The sequence below is a fragment of the Vanellus vanellus genome, assembly GCF_965231255.1.
Source record: "Vanellus vanellus genome assembly, chromosome: 1".
Lineage (NCBI taxonomy): Eukaryota > Metazoa > Chordata > Aves > Charadriiformes > Charadriidae > Vanellus > Vanellus vanellus.
This window is the reverse complement of record NC_138905.1, coordinates 136,585,719-136,607,734: the sequence shown is the minus strand read 5'-3', so window position 1 is coordinate 136,607,734 and position 22,016 is coordinate 136,585,719. Positions and strand designations below refer to the sequence as shown.

The 22,016-nt window shown below is 39.1% G+C and overlaps 1 protein-coding gene across 1 annotated transcript in view; it reads right to left on the bottom strand.

The window, feature by feature from the left end:
- The window catches only part of CTPS2 (CTP synthase 2), a 75,210-nt gene that overhangs the window by 42,798 nt on the left and 10,396 nt on the right, over positions 1 to 22,016 (bottom strand). The window contains exons 6-12 of the mRNA XM_082485546.1: positions 20,863 to 20,943; positions 16,838 to 16,989; positions 16,445 to 16,577; positions 11,712 to 11,800; positions 10,803 to 10,897; positions 10,008 to 10,070; positions 9,363 to 9,406 (exon numbers count right to left, since the gene is read on the bottom strand). Coding sequence (XP_082341672.1) covers positions 9,363 to 9,406; positions 10,008 to 10,070; positions 10,803 to 10,897; positions 11,712 to 11,800; positions 16,445 to 16,577; positions 16,838 to 16,989; positions 20,863 to 20,943 — 657 coding nt within the window. The remainder of the gene's footprint in view (positions 1 to 9,362; positions 9,407 to 10,007; positions 10,071 to 10,802; positions 10,898 to 11,711; positions 11,801 to 16,444; positions 16,578 to 16,837; positions 16,990 to 20,862; positions 20,944 to 22,016) is intronic.

Genomic DNA, 22,016 nt, shown 5'->3' with positions numbered 1-22,016 from the left:
ATGAATTATATGATCTCTGGAGAACTCTTCTAATACTCTTCTCTATGACACTTTGTGAAGTAGAATAAGCACATGCAAGGTGTATATCTACAAGATTCATCAAGCAAAGCCTGCCTAGTCTTCTCAGAAAACCTCCTACTTCCCTGTCATGGAACCCTAGACGCATATACCTGCAGTTCCAAAACCACCCCTCCCAACCCATCCATCTCCTACATCTCTTGGCTCGGAGCTGTAAGTGATGCAATGATGATTGATTCTCAATAAGTGATGCAGAGGCTGAAAGATCTAGTAAGTGAGCCTCGAGCTAAGCACTCAAAAATGACAAGAGCAGACATCAGGCAGATTAAGCAGCATGCAAAAGCCAGAACCAGCAACTCAGGAGTTGCAAAACCAGCAGTGTTGGGTCATGAAGCATCAACCACAGGCTGAATATCACTCAAAAATACCCCACAGACCATCAACAGAACATGATTCCGGAACCTGCAGAACACGATACTCAGTTATGAAGGTGTTCCCAACAAGAAACCGTTTTTCAGAACCTTAGATTCACATTTTGCATTTAGAATGCTTCAGTCTTTTTCCATTCAAATCATGGAGTGTTTCAATTCTTAATAGTAGCAACCACAATTTTATCCCAGAGCAAATTCATCACTTTCCTGTGCTAAGAAATAACACAAAATTTGGAGAACTGGCTTTGGCACTGGTGATTACCAACTCACAAGAAGGGCAAGTAGCGTCTTCGTATTTTATTTATTTACCTGGATCTTTTAAAACCAAATTTATTTTTACCGTTTTCCAAAAGACTATGGTAACTACAAATGCTATCCATAACCCCATAGGAGCCTTTTTCAGGCTTCTTTGGGTATGATACATCTTGAAGTGTAAAATACACAAGTTTAAGAGAGAAAACCTCTCCAAGGTGGTCGATAAAGACCAAGTAAAGCCACATCAAGTACAGTGGTGGATGCTGATGCTTACCCATTTCAGAGATAACAAAAAATATTACTCATTTCTATTGCTAACGTATCCTATTCTTTTGACTATTGAAAACACAATAAAACTAGTGCACTGACTCAATGACAAATGCTAGTTTCATAATTAGGGTGGAGCATGCAAGCAACTATAAAGGTTGCCCCAATCTGAGACTCTCACTTCTGCTGGATACATTTGAAAGCTCTGGAGTTTGAGTGAGGTAAGCATAACCTAAACATATTGGGTGTTTCAAATCTTTGAACTTAACTTAGATTATTTCTAGATTTATTTTCTTAGATTATTTTCTTGGGAGAGTCGATCCAATTTTACAGGGGAAAAAAAAAAAAAAACAACCAAATAACCCCCTCCTCTTGTCATCTAGGATAAGTATTAATCATTTCAAATGGTTAGTAAACCAGTGAACAGCGTTTGAAATGTATTTCAAAATTCTGATTCACGGGACTGTTATTGTCTGCTTTGTTTGCAGTTATTCTTCAAGACAACATCTGAGAAACATGGAACATTTACTCAATGATAACCTTCTGAAGTCTTTTACCCAGTATGCTTTAATGGAGGGTAGCACCAGTGCACTGTCCATTGGTGGGCTGAAAAATTTACTTCAGAATCAATTTGCACAGTACCTTAAGGTAAGTTTCGCTCTTATTATATTCACTGTGCTTCCTATGATATGGATAAGGAAAAAGAAATACAGGCAATGATGTTGCAAGGCAGATTATTGTCCCCAAATGGTTTCACCGACTCCATAAATTATCCTTAAATAAGGGTTGGCTTATAAAACTTCATTCACATTAACCAACAGTAGCTCCGAACAGGTATCTGAGTCAGGACTTTCTTACAAAGCCCTGTGAAATAAAATGCAAAAATCTAAGGAGATGTTTTGTTTGGTTTTTTTATATAAGCCAAATTTCACCTAGAATATTGCATCTGAGTCTTATAAAGTATTTTTTGTTTCAGTGTAAATAATAAATCATGAATCTAGAAAATATATAGAAAAATCTGTAAAACAAGTAAATTAGTAGGACAAATTTGAAAGTAAGAGATATGAGCCAACTTCTACCTAGATTAAATCCCCACCATCACAAAATAAAAGGTTTGCTATTCCAGAAAGATGCCAAGTAGAGAAAAGAGATGTCACCAAGCTAGAGAGAGAAACATCCATTTCCTGTAGCTGGAAAAAATCTCGGTTTTGATTTCATATATATTCTCTGCTAAACCTTTCCTCAACTGGATTAGGACTCAATTGAGATTCTTTTGCTAGACAAATCCTTAAATACTGTTTTGTATAGCTGACAAAAGTAATTCTTGCTAAAGGTCTGAAAGAAGTTGCAACCTCAAAAATCCAGTATTTTGAGAACTACAGTAATCCATTTAGTCATTTCATTAACATGAAGTGGCTAATTAAAAAAACAAAAACCTAATAAAACACAAAATTTTTTTCCCTTAAAAAACATGTCAGAAATTAATTGCCAAAAATTAATAGGAAATGGGATGGCAAATTCAGAAATACAATGCTTTTTTATATTAGTTGTAGACAATTTAGCACCATACCCATTTCTTCAGGTATGTGGAAATGAAAGTGTTCAGGAAGAGTAATACTGTTGTTTTCTGTCTGGATATCAGACATTTTCAAGCATCTACTCTGCAGAACTATATGGCACTACAATAAATCAACATAAAAGCAAGACAGGACATTACAAAACATGCATAGACATGAAGTATGAAGAACGAAAACATTTTAAAATTTTAAATTATAAATCAATACTGGTTTTATATTATTTAACTAGCCTGATCAGGTATGTTATCAGACTACTCACTGCATCAGGATGTTACATGCACTCTTACCAGATATGACAAATAAAAGAAGCTGATAATCTAAACTAGATTTAATACATTAGCAAGAAATTTTCAACAGTGAATACAGTATTCCTAGTAAAGAGGGGAAAAGGGGAGGGAAATAGACTCTCAGGTCCTGGTCCAAAGCCTCATGAAAGGAGCAACACATTTTCAAACAGTGTATGCAGGGCCCAAATTAGTAGCTAATAAAGTAGTAGGTGGTATTCATATTAATTTTTATTGGTGACTATGTATATGCTGCAGCTATTCCATCTGCTCCGTTTCCAAATTTTCCCAAGACTGAAGTAACCTGAGTAATACTTGATACTTCTCAAATGGTTATCGTATCTTTGTTAACATTTTTGGCAGGCAATAGCAGGCACAGTATTTCTAGTTTAACCAGTAAAACTGGTAAACACTACACTACCAGTAACATCTTCAAGTAACACTGATTGTTATTGACTGCATCACTTTTTGGCAATGTTCCTCATAGGAAAACAGTTGTGGCAATCTATTAATTTTTTTGTTTTGTTTTGTTTAAATTCTTTTCCTATAAAAACAGGATTCATTCTCACTTGACAACATAATTAAATCGTTGGACAAAAATAATGATGGAAGTGTCAGCTTTGATGAGTTTGTGATGCTTATAAAAAAGATAACTGGTACAGGACAGTAAGGCATCTGCAAGAACGAATATCACCGCTTTGAAGGAGAAGTGCCTGGCGTTCGCATACATTATATCCACAGATTTGTTACAATTTTAAAACGTACAGAATAAAGACTTGACATATAACAACGTATGTCTTGTATTGTGTTTCCTGCACATTCGCTAGCCACAGTTTCCAGCTAAGCCACCTCACAATTAGTTCAGAACTACCTGTTTCTATTTCATGCTACATTTGAGAAAGTGTCGCTTGACAAACCCTGCTTTACCTGAGCTATTATTTTGACCTCTAGAGCAATTCAAATAAAATGGTTTCCAAAACACACAAAAGGAAAGATGTATCATTCCATTTGAGGAGTGTCCCCTAGTGTATACTACCCAATACCCCTCCCAGTTCAGTTTCATCATTCACATAAGACAACACTTCCATACAGTAAAAAGTTCAATTTTTTACAACATAAAGTTCTTATTTTCAATTACAATGTAACAATGCTAAGTATCATGACTGTAACATTACATGTTCACTTGAAATTATATTTACATAAGTATGTGCTTTTTTGTTTTGACTCTTGTAAATGGGAATACATTAGCATATATAGGAACTGAGCGACGGCAGTTGCAATTAAAACATTCGTCACATTTATCTGTTGCAGTTTTAACCTTTTCTATGCATGATTCCCTGTGACATACGTATTTTCACACATATAATTCATAGGCATTATTACTTACTTTAAGAAGAAATTAGTGAAAAATAAGAGAAATGAGAAGAATGGAAATTTCAAAAACAAGTAATTCAGTGGATTAGGCACTAATCCTACTACAGAACTTTGGAATTTTGGACTGAATTTTAACACCAACATCATCCATTATCCTGATAAATCAGTTAGATCTCAGAGTTACTTAAGGACTTAAGACTCAACTTAATTGCAAAGCCTACCAGGTGCATTCAAGATCCCATACTACTGTGGTTCCTATCCCTGAATTTCCCCTCCATGAAATGAGGAATAAAGTACTCCACACCAGTGATGTATGAATAGAAGCCTCAAAAATTATGATATTTAAACGTGATATGAATGTTCTAACAGGCTTCAAACCCTTCAGTTGTTAAAATGCATTATGCTTCTTGGAAGAAAAGAAAATCATAATATTTACTACTTTTTTCTGGTTTATGAAAAAAAATTATTCTAAATCAACAATATGCTTTGATTTGACATCTAAATATACTCCACACACATTTGCTTACCAAGCTACATTAGCTACTTTACACACATAAGTAAACCCACAGAATTTTAAGAGGTGCTTTAGCATAAGTGGGACTTACATTCCTGTTCGACTCTTAGACAACCTTAGAAATTTTTTAATTCCATCAGGTTACTGACATCCTGAATAGGAAAAGTGGGCATCAAGAAACAAACATGTTACAAGAGTGTCACCTACTGGCAAAATCTATTCCTGCACAATTTCTTGAGTTCATAGAGAACACCCTTTTTTGTGCAGTATCTAAAGTTTCATGATCATACACAAGATGTAATAGGTCACGAAGAACAATGGTCGCAATTAAAATTAGCTTTTTTAGAATAAAAAAAAGTGCATTAGAATTATTTCTGGAAAGAGTCTTTTTTTTTTTCTAGAACAGTATTAGATGCAGTTGCAATGAAGTTGACAAAGAACATTATTAAAAGGCTCATCCAAAAAAATAAATCTAAGTTTAATAGTAGAGGAAGACAAATAACTCTTTTGCCAGCCAGTGAATCCATTTCATGCAGTTCACAGACTAAAGTTTCCCTTTAAAGAGTTAATTTTAAAATTACCTTTGGCAACAGAAAACTCATACTAAGCACTACTCTTAAGCAAATGCATTACTTTTCTGAACAGTTATCTTCCTACAAAGGACAATACCAATTTACCTATCATTATTATCCAAAAGGCTAGAACGTAAAGCAGAAAACTTAAGATAAATGGAAATGTGACCTGGAAATTTTCAACCAAAATGAGATCAAGAATTTGAGGGGCTGTGATCAGTGCTCATGTACCTCCCACATTTTCCCTCCTGAAATCAAACCTGTGTTAAAGAGCTGAAGCCAAAACCTTAAGGTGGTATTTTGACAGTGTAAATGGTATGGTCTGGTGAATACAGAAACTGCCATATCAGAGGTCTTTCTAATAGCAACTTCAAATCTCTCAAACACAGCTTACAAATCACAGCTTATTAATATTTTCAAATTCTAGGTCTCATTTTCACCACATTTTTCAAATTCTAGGTCTCATTTTCACCACATCACATTTTCACCATTCAACTTTAGGAGTTTTTTTTCCGCTACAGTACTTTCAAAACAATTTTCACTGTTTTACATTATTAAGTCATTAACTTCCATTTTTGGAATGAAGAGACTACTATTTTTTTCCAAGGTATTTGAAATCTTAACTCGACAATACTTGCAGTCATTTACACGCCCATATAACTGATATCAGTATTCCCCAAAACAAGCAATACAGGATTATACAGGGTTTCCCTCCTATATAAAATTCCTCATGGGTGCTTTTGCAGAACCCAGGTTGAGTAACATTGTTGTAACGATAGTCAGTAGAAATAGGTGAACAGCTAAAACGAAACAGATATACAGCACTGCAGGCAACTCTCCACATTTGCACGTTCGGTTGTGCATTCATTATTGTTCAAAACAGAACAAGTCACAATCGCTTCATCACATAAAAAACTTTTACGATGCTCAAAACTTGTTACTAATGCAGACAATGATCTTCTATAGTACAATAACTTGTGTTATTTTAATTGAGAGACAGTTGCCAGTAATATAATTTCTCATTATTTCAGCAACTTGTTTTTCCTTTGGAATCCTAATTCAGAGTTACTCAATTACTTGACAATCCCAGGTTTTATTTCTAATAAAAAAAGGTTCAAATTTCCATAGATGCAGACAAAAGTGAAGAAAAACAGACCAAGGTATTTTATATGTACTTTGGAAGAAACTATCAACTTTGGTGAGCCCAGTTCTGGGTATTTGAATACTCAGCAAATTAAGAAGGGATGCAAATAGCTGCATATTTTGATTGCCCCCGCGTTCCCCTGCCAAACTACATATTTGAATTACTGTCTTTTTCCCCTTTTTTTTTTTTTTAAATGAAAGTATTACGTCACCACTGCCTCTCCTCTCCCTCTTCGGTTTCCAAAGGAGCAGGAACCAAAAGAAAAGTACACTGCTTTGCTCCTAAGTTAGCACTCGGCTGAACCACACAGTGGTATCATAAGGTATTATCGATGCTGATACAGTGTTTCCAATTAACTTTCTTAGACAATGAAACATCTACATCAGCTAGTTCACAAGATTCACCAATCCATTTCTCTTCCTATCCTTTTTATTGATTTGTTATTATCTAGAATACCTAAACAGTTTTTAGCACAAGATGGACTCTGCTAAGACAGATTATTTAGCAGTTATAATTATTGATAGTGCAAATTTCCCCCCTTGGAATGATTTACATCTGTTTCTCGCCGAGAATTGAGATGTCAAAGATCAGATTAAGATGCTGAAATATGACTGGTAATAACCAATTTCAGAACCTTAATGTAGCTCAGAACAAAAGAATATCCATTATACGTACTGTAAGTATACTGCTTCACTTGCAAACACTGTATTAATCTTCTATGACATATACAGTCACTCCATTATTTTCTTAATTTTATGTTCACGTAATTTTCTCTTTAACATATATACCTTACTTGCCCTTGAACACAAACTGCAAATCACTCAGTTAATTAGTTGTGGAATAAAATTTTCTCCTAGATATATTGTACTAATGCACACTACCATTTCTGTAATAGAAGAAACTACCAGTAGGGCTGCAGCAGACAAGCATCCATGTTCCTGACTTCAGCTAAGTGTGGAGCTCTGCATCAGAGCCAGCTTCTGTGAGAAACCCTTCGAATAATGGTTGAGGGAGGTGATTCTGCCCCTCAACTCTACTCTGGTGAGACCCTACATGGAGTACTGGGTCCAGCTCTGGAGGCCCCAATGAAAGAACATGGACCTGTTGCATCGGGTCCATAGGAGGGCCATGAAGATGATCAGAAGGCTGGAGCACCTCTCCTATGAATACAGGCTGAGAGAGTTGGGGTTGTTCAGCCCAGAGAAGAGAAGTCTCTGGGAAGACCTTATACCAGCTTTCCAGTATCTGAAGGGTGCCTACAAGAAAGCTGGAGAGGGCATGTATTGATAGGACGAGGGGGGATTGCTTCAAACTGTAAAAGGGTGGATTTAGATCATGTATTAGGAAGAAATTTTTCACTATGAGGGTGAAGAGACACTGGAACAGATTGACCAGGTGAGTTGTTGAGGCCCCATCCCTGGAAGTGTTCAAGGCCAGGCTGGATGGGGCTTTGAGTAACCTGGTCTACTGGGAGGTGTCCCTGCCCATGGCGGGGGGAGTTGGAACTAGATGATCTTCAAGGTCCCTTCCAACTCTAACCATTCTATGATTCTGTGATTCTAGGAAACTGGCAGTTCTAAAGGGTAACACACCCCATCTGGATGATCTGACTACATCCTGAAAAGGTACCTGAGGTGACCAGCTGAAATGCAGTCAGGAGAAGTTAAATTAAACTGGCACTAAAAAGCCCTAGAAACAAAGATGCCCCAGAATCAGTCTCCTGTACTACCCTTCTTGTTTCCCAAAAAAATTCAGTAAGTTTTCAACATCTTCCTCATTTTACAACATATTGCTATCATGAAATTGACCCCTCCAGAGAAAGAGTATGTCTTTGCATACATTCAAGAAGGGTGAAGGAAGAGACCTCTTACAATGGCAAACCCACAAATTTGATGCCAAATGCAAAGTTTACCTTTGTTCACCTGAGGACATTTCCAAATGCCACCAAGTTTTAGCAACAAGTCTCACACCAAAACTCTGAAAGTGTCTAATTTACCTTCAAAAGTTCAGAATAGATGTATATGCATATAAAGACATGTATATAAACAACCTTGACAAAGAGGTCAAACACTTTACAAACTTCCTATTTGCATGTTTCTGACTAAGCAGATGTGGAAAAAAATATATTTTACTTACAAATCCCAACAAAACCCTTTTGAAGGAAGTTGATACAGAAACAGTGGGTCACTATGAGCAGCACAATTTATCGCTAAAACAGATGTTTACATCTTAAACTAAGATACCACTTTATTTCTCACATGTAGCTTTCTGTTCTTTTTTATTTTCTTAAAAAACCTCTCCTACTGATCTTTTTTAAGTTTTACTATTATGACAATGGGATAGCCTACTCTCCTGAACCAGGAAATGCCTGGAAGAATTCCATTCTAAAATTCTACCATTGGCATATGATACAGAGAACCCTGTCATATCTACAACATTGAAATTTTTCTCAAAAGGAGGATCTGTGAGATGCATGGGGAGAAGGGCTGTAGTGGTTACTTACACTATTTATATAAAGGAAAGACAAGCATTTTTCAACCACTTTGCATATAATACTTATATAAATTTCTATTTTGATAATAGCTTTGTGCCACACTTTCCAGCTTCCCTTTGTATTTTATTCTCTAGTAAAGCCAACTTAATAATTATTGTCTACTCCCCAGAATCAGTCTACAGCAAAGCAAACTATTAGAAAAATTACAAAAATAAAGCTAAGGCAAATCACAGAAGCAAGCAGGTGAAGGCAAAGGTCTTTTTAAAAGAAAACACCTTTTTAAACAACACTGAATAGGCACAGCAGGCACCCCCTCACCTCTTTTACCATGTAAAAATATAGATAGACCTTAACTTACACAGAGGTAACTCCCCTTTTTAACAAAAGATGTATGTTCACAAAACGTATGCAGGAAAAAAAGTCAGTACTTACAACAGGGTTTTTTGTGTCTGGGTCAAATTCTGTAGAGTTTGCATCTGAAACAGGAGTTCAAAACAAACACAATACATTTCCATTGTTCTACAAGTGCTACAAACTTATCATAACAGTTCTGTGGCATTTTAGTGCTTGTAGCTTAAACACAGATAATCTCGCGTGTTGAAACACATACCACACCACTTTTGAAGCAAGGACAGGAAGCAACCTCAGTCACACACGCTCCCTTTCCTACTTCCAAAAACCTTTTCCTCTCAGCTGTTAGTGGTAGAAATTCATTGATGAGCTAAATCTCTTCATATTACTACCGCAATGGCTATGGTTTGGCTACTCCAACTAATGAAAGCAAGAGAGGAAACCACTTCTCGCTTTTTACTCCTCACCACCTGCCCACTCCAGAAAGAGACTACAGAGGTGAACTTCTCCTACGCTCCTTAGATCAAGAAGCAGGTTTCAAGCAATCTGCATAATACGAGTTCCTACTCCCTTGTACAGAAAGGTAGCACAGGGTGCTTAGCTGAAAATCATCATCTTGGAAGAGCTAAGTACCTAATGATCACAGGATCTATACAATATACATTTCACATACAGAATAAAATTTCTTCTAAGCAAATCATGTTCACATTTGCATACTGATCTCACCTTTCCAATTTAAACAGTTTCTTGCAAATTCCACAACTGCTAATTGCATTCCCAGGCAAACTCCTAGAAGAGAAAACAAAACCCCCAGAATTTAACAGGACAAAGAACAGGACTGGCAAAGTACTTGCTGTTCTGTCTTAAACTTGACTGCTTAGAAATCTTGGTACCCAGCGTATGTACACAGACTTATCAAAAAGATAAAACAAAAATGGCTGCTCAATGCAAAACTCACTCTTCAAACTTGGCATACTGTAAATACATCTGACACAATTATGTGCTTTAAGCCCTCTCAAAATTTTTTTTTCCTCCCATCTATTTTACCAATAAAAAATAAAGACAAGCAGAAAATGAAAGCCTGTGTATACCCAGATTCAAATTTTGCTTTGGCAACTCATCACAGTAGTCACTTATAAAATTGTAAGAAATGTGCAGTAGGAACTGAAGCTTCAGAGGCCCTTACACAAACAGCACTTAGCTTATAGGCCAGATGGCATCTTTAGACTTTATCATAAAGACTGTCCACATAAAATGTGAATATAGCAAATAAAACCTTTGGACTAGGGATAGTCTTTTTCTTCCTTCCTTACACAGCAGATGTAGTACATGACTATGACCCTGGACATTATTTACAAGGCAAATATTCACAACAGCACACATACTACCTTAAGACAAGATCCTTCCCTAGTGTGCGCTTGTTCTATTTGGTTTCTTTTTAAATCAAATCAATTAGCTTGCTATCCATTAGCTTGGTATATACCTCCAAAACACAATAATTTCTGACTCTAATGATCTTACCAAGAAAAGGTTTTTTCTTTGTTCTTGCCCAGGAGATAGCTTGGAGTTTGCCTTCTGTTCCCCTAATTCCAAAGCCTCCTGGGACCAGAATGCCACTGTAATGACAGGCATATACAAAGCAACCAATATGTAGAATCAAGCCAGCAAAGGAAGTCCATACAAACTGAAGGAAGACTTTTGAAGTTATAACAAAGCAAGCACAGTGCATGAAAAGCATGTTTTGTATGACCATTCAGAAGACTCAGAATTTAACTCTAAATTAAAATATTTGTCTCATCTACCCCCCCCAATTCTCATCTGACCAACCTCATGCTTCACAGTGAAAGTCCTACTTCTTAAACACGTGTTTCTTAAATAAACTAGCTCCATATTAACTACTGTAGGATCTTAACACAAACATGTCTACTAATACTGAAGAAATTAATGCATTTTGACAACAAACAACATCCCTTTACAAATATGAATTGAAATCCCAGCAATGACTCCCAACAAAGACATCTGCAGAAATGTTTGCAGAGTGTCACCAACATTTACTAAGCTTTTATCTAACTACCTTTCACTATAATGCACGTTGACAAAGAAAAGTCTTTGACAACTGACCTGCACTGTAAGGAAAGTCTAACTATAAAAAAAAAAAACCACACCAAAAATAAAAACAAAACAACAACAACAAAAAAAACAAACAACCAACTGCAACTTGTCTAAAGAGATTAAAGCAGAGTTTGAGGACACAGGTTGGTACTATAGTTTGCTATGCCTGAAGTTCATCACCAACCATGCACATCTATCCCTTTATGTAAGTAACAGAAGTCTGGATGCACTGAGAAATGATTTACTGAAGCCATTTTCATAACACGAAATGAATACCACGGTCTGCATTTGGCATACAGAATACCCAATTCCACTTACTCTGCTTTGCACAGTTTGTGCCATGCCTGGTGATATTTCACTGAGTTCTCCGCTTCTGTAGAACGTTCAAGCTCTGTTGAATCTATGTACTAATAAAGAAAAATATGCAATAAAATAGCCATTTCTTTCACAGAAAGAGCAGCATACGCTATATAACCAACTTTTTGATAGCATTAAGACAAACCTATCAGAGTTTCAAGTGAATTTCCCAATAAACCCATAACAACTTCACTGAAGACCCAGTATTTGCTCTGAAACCCCAATATTTGCTCTAGTTGCAGTAATCCACGCCCCTCCCTTTGCATATAGCTCCAAAGCTCCGCCTGCCTTCAGTCCTCATTTTGCTACCCTTCAGGTAAGCTGACTTGATAGAATGCTCCATAGCTGTGTACCCAAGTTTACTATGCAAATCAGGGCACCAATCAACGGGTGGTGGTGACCTTATCCTGACATCCAAATGAGATGCGGCCAGGGTGTTCACTTTCCTAGCTTCTTCATGCCACAGTTTATCTAATCTTATCACAAACTGGATAAGCCTGCATTGTCTAGCCTGTGAGAAAGGCATTCCTGGGGACTGACATGAAACCATCAATTGTACAGAGGGAAGCAAACTTAGTATCTGTGTCCTACCAGAAATACACCATTAGAATCTCTACTGTCATTGATAAGCATGGCTCCTGAAGTACCACCAGAGCAAATAAGTGAGGCGGCTATGTACTGCACTGGGGACAAAAAAGATCAGAGTTTGATTCTTGGTTTTGTCAGACTTTTTCTTAGAATAACACAATTAATACCATGCTGCTCTAGAATCCATCCCCCATAAAAATGAGATCACCTGAAACGCCCCAACTCATTTGTCTGGGGAGAAATGAAACCAACAAGATTGCTGAAAGTTTTCCAGAGAGGATTGCCTTCTAGTAAACATTTTCTACTTTTTCCACACTCCAGAAGGCATCAAAAATACAAGAGAAAAATAACTAGTTGTGAATGTTGTTATTCTATACTAGTAGAATACAACAGGATAAATGAAAAGGACACTTTATCACACTGGGAGGTTGGAAAGAGAAACTAATTACAGTTGAAGTTAATTGTGGTTTCCTTGCCAAACATATTGAGCCAGCACATTTATCACTTCAAGCAGCATCAACGTTTCATCATTCAGATATGTGGATGCTAGGTTATGCACTGAATGCCACATACAATATCAAGCAGTTCCTTCAGAACACAGGATTATATTGAGAGCCTTTGGACAAAAACACTGAAAAGAAGGTTAGCACGTGCAGGTAAGTACAGTAGGAGCCCTTGTCTATTAACATCTCAGCACCATGCTGGAGCTCCAGCAGTCATCAATTCACATACTCGTAAATGCAAAAGCCCCACTGAACTTAAGACTAGCTGCACACAAAGCTAACCACATATTGGCAGACTTGGTGCCTTTCACTTTTTTGCTAAAAGCGAAGTTAATTTACATATCATAAAAATTTCACAATATGCAACTGCCAGTATAAAACACTATTTAGAGTGACAGAATCATGTAGGCCGGAAAGGACCTTGGGAGGTCTCTAGCCCAACCACCTGGTAGCTAGAAAGGTGTTGGTAACACACCAGTGTTTTGGCTACTGCTGAGCAGTGCTCACACAGCATCAAGGCTGTCTCTCCAACATTCCCCCTGCCATACCCAGTAGGCTGGGGGTGGGCAAGATCTCAGGAGGGGACATAGCCAGGACATCAACCCAAACTAACCAAAGGCATATTCCATATCATATGATGTCTGCCAAGCAACAAAAGCTAAGAGAAAAGGAGGGGGGGGAGGGGGGGAGGGCTTTCATTACATTTGTCTTTTGGAGCAACCACTGTGAGTACTGAAGCCCTGCTTCCTGTGAAGTGGCTGGGCATCGCCTGCTGATGGGAAGTAGCGAATAAATCTTTTGTTTTCCTTCACTTTCACACACAGCCTTTGCTTTTGCTTTATTAAACTGCCTTTACCTTGACCCATTAGTTTTTTTCCACCTTTTCTCCCCAGCCTGTCCTGCTGAGGAGGGGAGTGATAGAGCTGCTTGGTGGACACCTGGCGTCCATCCAAGGGCAACCCACCACAGTCCTTTTCGGCACCTAACGTAGGACATTAGGAATTCAAGGTAAGGATAGTAATTTGGAGAGGTAATGGGCAAAACATTGACTGAATATTGCTAGAAAGCAAAGAGCAGAATGTAGGGAATTTCTGTTCTAATTGCAGTGAAGGGACAAGGGGTGGAGTGTATGTAAATTGTCCACTTTCATTCAGTGTTGTGATGATGTTGATTTGATTGTGGTGTGGGGAATTCTTTTTGTTGATGCAAGTGAAGATTGTGAAGATAGTGTGATCAATGTGGATTTTAATGATAATTCTTAAATGTGTGATTCACAGAGGCGAGGGGTGGAATGTACTGGGTTTGCGTGGCAAGGTTTGGTAGTGTTGAGGCTACAGGGTGGCTTCTGTGAGAAGCTGCTAGAAGCTTCCTCCATGTTTGATAGAGCCAATGCCAGTTGGCTCCAAGACGGACCCATCACTGGCCAAGGCTGAGTCCACCAGCAATGCTGGCAGCACCTCTGTTGTAACATATTCAAGAAGGGGAAAAAAAACTTACTGCGGAACAGCAGCCGGGAGAGAAGAGTGAGAATACTTGAGAGAAACAACTCTGCAGATGCCAAGGTCAGTGAAAAAGGAGGGGGAGGAGGTGCTCCAGGTCCGGAGCAGATATCCACCTGCATCCCATGGAGGGCTCTACGCCAGAGAAGCAGGTGGATGCACCCAAAGGAGGCTGTGCCCCCATGGAGAGCCCACGCTGGAGCAGGCTCCTGGAAGGACCTATGGACCCATGGAGAGAGGAACCCATGCTGCAGCAGGTTTGCTGGCAGGACTTGTGACCCCGTGGGGGACCCACACTGGAGCAGCTTGTTCCTGAAGGACTACACCCTGTGGAAGGGACCAACACTGGAGCAGTTCATGAAGAACTGCAGTTCATGGGAAGGACTCACGTTGGAGAAGTTCATGGAAAACTGTCTCCCACGGGAGGGGTCCCAGGCTGGAGCAGGGGAAGAGTATGAGGAGTCCTCCCTTTGAGGAGGAGGGAGCAGCAGAGACAACGTGTGATGAACTGACCACAACCCCCCTTCCTTGTGCCCAGGAGGAAGGGAGGGGTGCAGGGAAGGTGTTTTTAAGAGTTGATTTTATTTCTCATTACCCTACTCTGAATTGATTGGCAATAAATTAATTTCCCTCAGTCAAAGCTGTTTTGCCTATGACAGTAATAGGTGAGTGATCTTTCCCTGTCCTTATTTCATCCCAAGAGCCTTTTGCTATATTTTCTCTCCCCTGTCCAGCTGAGGAGGAGGAGGAGTGATAGAGCAGCTTAGTGGGCACCTGGCATCCAGCCAGGGTCAACCCACCACACAGCGTAAACAGGATTCCCATGTATTCATTACTCTGTGCTTCATTAAAGAAGTACATACACACCCCTGGTTGTTCTAGGTGCTCCCATTGCTTCTTTCTGGGGTAGACAGACTGAGACAACAGAATGGTGGCTACCTCTTTGGCCTGCTGCCTGAAGCGAACTGTTAAGTCATCCTGGACATTAATGACCTTCCTTGTCAAGAAGTGGTTAGTTCCAGTGAGAAACTTTCTAGAGCTGAGTGGAAACAGCCTGCTTTCCTTGCAAAAGCATTATCTAAGCAACCCACGCAGAGCTTTTGACATACTGAAATTTTCACTCTAATATCTTCTATTTTTTATATCATGAAAAAGGAAATGATCAACAAAGGTCACAGGGTTCAGAAATTTTCAGCAGTTACCAAAGTGCATAAACACAAAAACTTGCTTCCATCAGAGACAGGCAGAGACCAAAACCCACTGAGTGCAGTACAGCCTGCAAGGGCCCACTTTGATCAATTTATCTGATATCATTTAACGAATCACTCTAAAGCAGCATGTCATTGCTCGTATTTTGCGACCATTTATTACTCTTTTGATACGGTAAGTTGCTAAAATATTCTCTGTACTCATTAAGTGATAATAATACACACTTCCACACTGCTTCTCTGCCCCAGACTTGCCATCCCTAGCAACAAAACTCAGCAATGGAAACTGATAGTTCCATCAGTGAGAAAGATGATTAACAGTTTTTCCCTGTGTAGTTCAACTTTCTATTATCATTAAAATGAGACAAATTAGACCCCTAAACAGTCCTTTATTCGAGGAACTACTATCTTGGAGAAACTAAGTTCATAGACTAATTCTGATATCATTAGAATCCTGCTGAAAATAAATTGGATGGGTCTCAGGATATTAAATGAAATGAAAAGCAACAGCTTCTGGCACCGGATTTTAAAAAGAAACTAAACTGCTTTCCAATTTACTTGTTTTCTCCTGTCTTTATCTAATCTCATTAACATGATAAGCAGTCTCATGGGAACATGTGAAACCTACCTTTGATAGTAAATATAAATTTGCAGGTAAAGTCTGCTTTTTCATCAGATCCTGTTTTAGTTAATTGCAGCATTCCTTTCAGATAAGTCTAGTTCCAAATAAAATAATTAAATCTGTAAACACTTCTTAAAAAAATGAGATGACAGTCTGTATTTATCTGCATGATTCATTTTCTAATTTCCACATGAATTAAAACTGCCTCACATGATGGCAACTAGTAGAGTATATTCAAAATATTCCTGAAAGCAAAATCCAGAAATATCCTCACCATTAAATCCAGTTTGTGATTAATTGCCAGGGCAGAGTGTTCCAGAGCCTTGAAGACAGATGCATAGCAATCACTTAGTTTTGTATACTTGCCAACGAGAGCTATGGAACACACCTTCAGCAACCTTTCGTACCTGACAAAAAACAAGTTTTTCATTTATTACACCAATTTTCACAAAGAAAACATTTTAACAGTATTTGCTTTTTCTTTAACGTCACAAAACATCTTCTAAAATCTCAAAACTGACAATGTTTTTAAAATCAGACCATTCACAGGTGTTGATCAGCAGCGTGCTACTGAACCCTGTCCAGTTTGGTGACTTCACAGCAGCTAAAAACCTAACTTGAGTTAAAACACTAGAAACACTAGAAAAAGTAGCAGGAGTTAGAATACCTGTCAGCCATTTTCTTCCATTTCATTAGAAGATCACTTGGCTGGTCATCAATAGGCAAATTTAACCTCTGTTTAAAATACTTAATGATGCCTTGCTCCTCCAACAGGATTGGTACTCGGTAAGTGGAAGAAACATCATGGATAAATATCACCTGACAAAAAAAAAAAAGTGTAACATAAAAGGCTTACCTAAATATTTTTCATAGGAAACATACACTCTATTTCTTGTATACTACATGCGTTTTGTATTCTACAGATATTGTAATTTTTTAATGCTTTTCTTTTGAATGAGCAGAGCAGCACAGCCAATACGTAAGGTTCCACTAAATCTACAAGGAAAAGGTTACCCAAAAGGTAAAACTGTGCTTCACTTCTTCATCACGCCATCATACAAAAAATAGCTTGTTGAGCCTATCAACACATCAGTTTTAATACAAACACCTGGCCCCACAAGCAGTCACGCTTGCTAACACTTCTCTCTCCCTCTCTCACAGACTTGAAGAATATTAACTGGGAAAGAAAGAACACAAATGGAACGTAACAAAACAGACCCACTTAGGTTGTGATAAAGTCTCCTAAAAGAATTTTCTTAGTGAATTAGGTTATGTAATTAACTAATGAGTATAGTCCATCCAAGGACCATTTAGTTAAGAACACATTTATAAACCGCGTCCAAGCTGCTGGCAGTTAAGCTCATTGTACTTGGCTTACATGAGACCACACAGTTCAGAATCCAGAACCTAAGTGTTCTCTTTCCTGATTCACATGGGAAGGATACTTGCTTAATTATCCTTGAGTTACGTCTGTTCATCACGTAAGTATGTACACATGCATGCTGCCCCATGCTTCTCTGTGCCCATTCAACAGCAAAAACAATAGGGTAATAACAGCCCTCCCACAGTAGGAATAAGGCTTATCCAACTGTTCTTCCAAACTTTGCAGCTACCATCCTAAGGATATAACATTAAAAAAGAATCACTAGCTGCTCTATGTTACAGCCATGCTGACTATGGAGAATGTTATAATCCTGAAACAGTCTGAAGACACTGCTTTTATTTTGGTGGCGCATACATCAAAGAAAGGAGGAAGGACTCACTTGATAAAAGCAAATTAAAAAAAAAAAAATCCACTTAGAGGAAGTCTGTGGACAAAATAGCATGCGGTCTTTGTGGACTAGTTATGACAATTCTGGAAACTACTTCCAGGCACACAAAAGACAAGAAAATCATCAGGAGCAGTCAGCATGGATTCACCAGAGGGAGGTCATACTTGACCACCTAAATTTCTATGATGAAATGACTGGCCTGGCAGATGAGAGAAGAGCAGTGGATATTGTCTACCTGGACTTCAGGAAGGCTTTTAACATTGTCTCCTGTAAGGTCCTCACAGACAACCTGTTCATGTATGGGCAGGATGAGAAACAGTGAGGAAAACTGGTAGAATGGCCAGGCCCGGACGGTGATGATCAGAAGCACAAAGTCTAGTTGATAGCCTGTAACTAGCAGAGTACCCCAGGGGTCATTACTGGGTCTAGTCCTGTTTAACATCTTCATTAATAATGTGGATGATGGGGCAGAGAATACCTTCAGCAAGTTTTCAGATGACACCCAAGTGGCAGGAGTGGCTGATACGCCAGACGGTCATGCTGCCATCCTGCCAACAGGACAAATGGGCTGAAAGGAACCTCATGAGTGTTCAACAAGGGGAAGTGCAAAGTCCTGCACCTGGGGAAGGAACAACCCCAGGCACCAATGTACGCTGGAGGCCACCCAGCTGGAAAGCAGCTTGGCAGAAAAGGAAATGTGTGTCCTGGTGGACACCAAGTTGAAAATGATCCAACCAAAAGTATCCTGGACTGCATTAGGAGGAGAGTTGCCAGCAGGTCGAGGTGATCCTTTCCCTCTACCTAGCACCAATGAGGCCACACCTGGAGTACTGGGTCCAGTTCTAGGTTCTCCAGTACAAGAGAGACACGGACATACTGGAAAGAGTCTATGGCCCACAAAGGGCCATGAAGATGATTAAGGGACTTGGACACCTCTCCTATGAGGAAAGGTTGCGAGAGAGCTGGAACTGTTTAACGTGGAGAAGAGAAGGCTTGGGGATAGGGGTTGAAAATCTCATCAATGTACAGAAATAGCAGAGAGAAGGATGCAAAGAAGATGGTGCCAGGCTTTCTTCAGAGGTGCCCAGTGACAGGACAAGATGCACTGAGCACAAACTGAAACACAGGAACATCAGGAACCACTTTTTCACTGTGAGGGTGACCAAGCCCTGACACAGGTTGCCCAAGGAGGTTGTGGAGTCTCCATCTTTGGAGATATTCAAAAGCTGCCTGAATAATTGACCTGGGCAACTGGCTCTACATGGCCCTGCTTGAGCAAGGGAGTTGGACCAGACAATCTCCCTTCAAACCTTAACTACTCTGTGATTCTACGACAGCAAATAAATGGGAAAGTTGGACTGAAAAGATTGATCCCCTTGAGATTCTAAACCACCATTCTAGACACAAAGACTGCAGCTGCTTCTCCACTGCCATCGCACGTAGCTCCAGGAAGACTTATGATGCCTCTAATCCTTCAGTTCACAAGAAAACCGGTATCGTTCTAGGGAATATATGGACATGTGGCCAATGTCTTCTGAAATACAAAAGTGGTTCATTAATTTTAAGACACACAAGGGACTTAAGAATGGCTTTACAGAATTGTGATGAATACAGTTACAAAAAGGAGATAAAAAATAAGGCTGCAACACAGTATGGCACCTAGCAGCACCCAGTTCAGTACACTGGATCTAACTGCCTATATTATGCAATATACACCTATATTACACAATGCAGTGCTGTGGATGGACATTTGAGCTACCCAGAACAGCACAAGAAGAGTCCAGCACTCTGCCCGGGATCATATACTCAGCTTCTCATGAAAGCTGTTGCAGATACAACTATTGAGCTTCTACTCTAAATGGCAGAACTTTGGAAAACAAGAAAACAAAAACAGTGCCATGAAGACAGCTCCCTCCCTGCCAGGGAGGTCTTAGGGAAGACTCGTGGGACTCTTAACGCAGTTAAAAGGGTGTAATAACTGCAGTTGGAATCTCAGTATGTACATGCTTACACATGGTCTGATACTGCCAGAAACGCACACACCATTGTCAGTTGATTGAACTTCCAGTTGTTTCTCTCTGTCTGGAGAGGAACCACGCAGGCATTTCTGAAGGATTTTCCAGAAGCTAGCTCAAGGGTGTTGTCTTCCACTGATAGTAAGACAGAAGCAAGGCAGGGGGAAGCAACAGCCACACTGCCCTCTATATCCTCATCTGGAATCTCACTATAAAAAGCTTTTTCTTACACACTACAGAGAGGTCAACATTGATACAAATCTGAAATACAGCATAACTGTTGGCATCTGTTATCCCTTTAATATCGTCCATTACATTGAGGAGTAAAATGCTCTGGCAAAAATATTAAAGAGCACTTGATTTATCAACATTAGTATTTGAACAGCAATTAATCACAGAAACTATTATGGCCAAAATCACCTGTGAATTATAAAAGGATATATAACTACACAGTAGATGTTCTAAGCATGTTGAAGGGCATGAATAGCCTATTACATATCATCACAGTAAGAGTGTTCACGTGGCTATGATGAGCTAGGGACGTAAGCAAAATCCCTAGCTATAACCACACTTTGTTCACTCATTATTATAACCACCTGAGATGATTTATGAACAATAACCAACCATAGATTGAAACTGCACTGTTTCTCAACTATGTATGGCAATTAACCATGCACTCAAAATCTATTCCTTTTATTAACGTTAATGATCGTTTGACATAAAATTTGACATATAAACCCCCAACATTTTTCAAGTGTTCTAGAGTACATTACAGCAAGATAAAAATTGTAAAAACAATTATATATTAATGAAACAGTCTGAAGTTGAAAACAGAAATGCACAGAAATACTTCTATGCTTTCCCACATGTTTAAATAATGACAAATAAAATATTAAAGTACTGACCTGCTCAGGCTCCACATGACAAAACATGGAAATCTTTTCCTTCACTGCCATTTCTATCGGTTTTGCACTTCTGCAGACAATCTGTCATAACAGAAGGAAAAATCTTAAATATTTACTAGGCAAACCACTAGAAGATCCCCTATACTGTTCACAGAGGAATTAACCTCCTTTGGAAGCACAGCAGAAACAAAAGTGCCTTTTTTTTCTCTTCCCCTCTTTTGGAGTTGTACAATATATCATAGCTCACAAACATCTAGCAAGACAGAAGTAAACCAGTCACCTGCCCATACTGACCTACTTTTATTCATCTTTCTTTGGCATTCTCTATAATACTGCTTCCTCATGTTCTCCTTTGTTGTAGCTACCATTGTAATACTCTTTACCGAAAGTCTAGCAGCTCTGTAAGTATGAATAATGTGATGAATCAAAAGAAATATTGTGATCTTATCAGCTAAATTTAGAGCAGTAACGCTTAGCTTATATACGGGTTTACTACTATTTCAGTACTTCAGCACCTTTTTGTAATTCATAATTTGCACATCACGATAAAAAGGAAGAGGCTGAAGATGAGAAAACTATTTTATAATTTTATGGGGTTTTTTCTGGTGCAATTACTGGTGCAAGGACAACAAAAAAAGTTTCTATAAATATATTAGCAATACAAAGAGGACCAAGGATAATATCTGTCCTCTAGTAGATGGGGCTGGTAACATAGTAACCAAGGATGAGGAAAAGGCTGAGGTACTTAATGCTGTCTTTGCCTCAGTCTTCAGCAGTAGGACCAGTTGTTCCTTGAATTCCCCGACCCCTGAGCTAGAATACAGGGATGGGGAGCAGAGTGAAGCCCCTGTAGTCCAAAGGGAAATGGTGAGGGACCTGCTTCAGCACCTGGAGGTGCACAAATCTATGGGGCCGGATGGGATCCATCCAAGGGTGCTGAGGGAGCTGGCGGAAGTGCTCACCGGCCCACTGTGCATCATTTATGAACAGTCCTGGATAACCGGGGAGGTCCCAGCTGACTGGAGGTTGGCAAATGTGACACCCATCCATAAGAAGGGCCGGAAGGAGGATCCAGGGAACTACAGGCCAGTCAGTCTGACATCGGTGCCTGGGAAGGTCATGGAGCAGATCATCCTCAGTGCCATCACATGGCA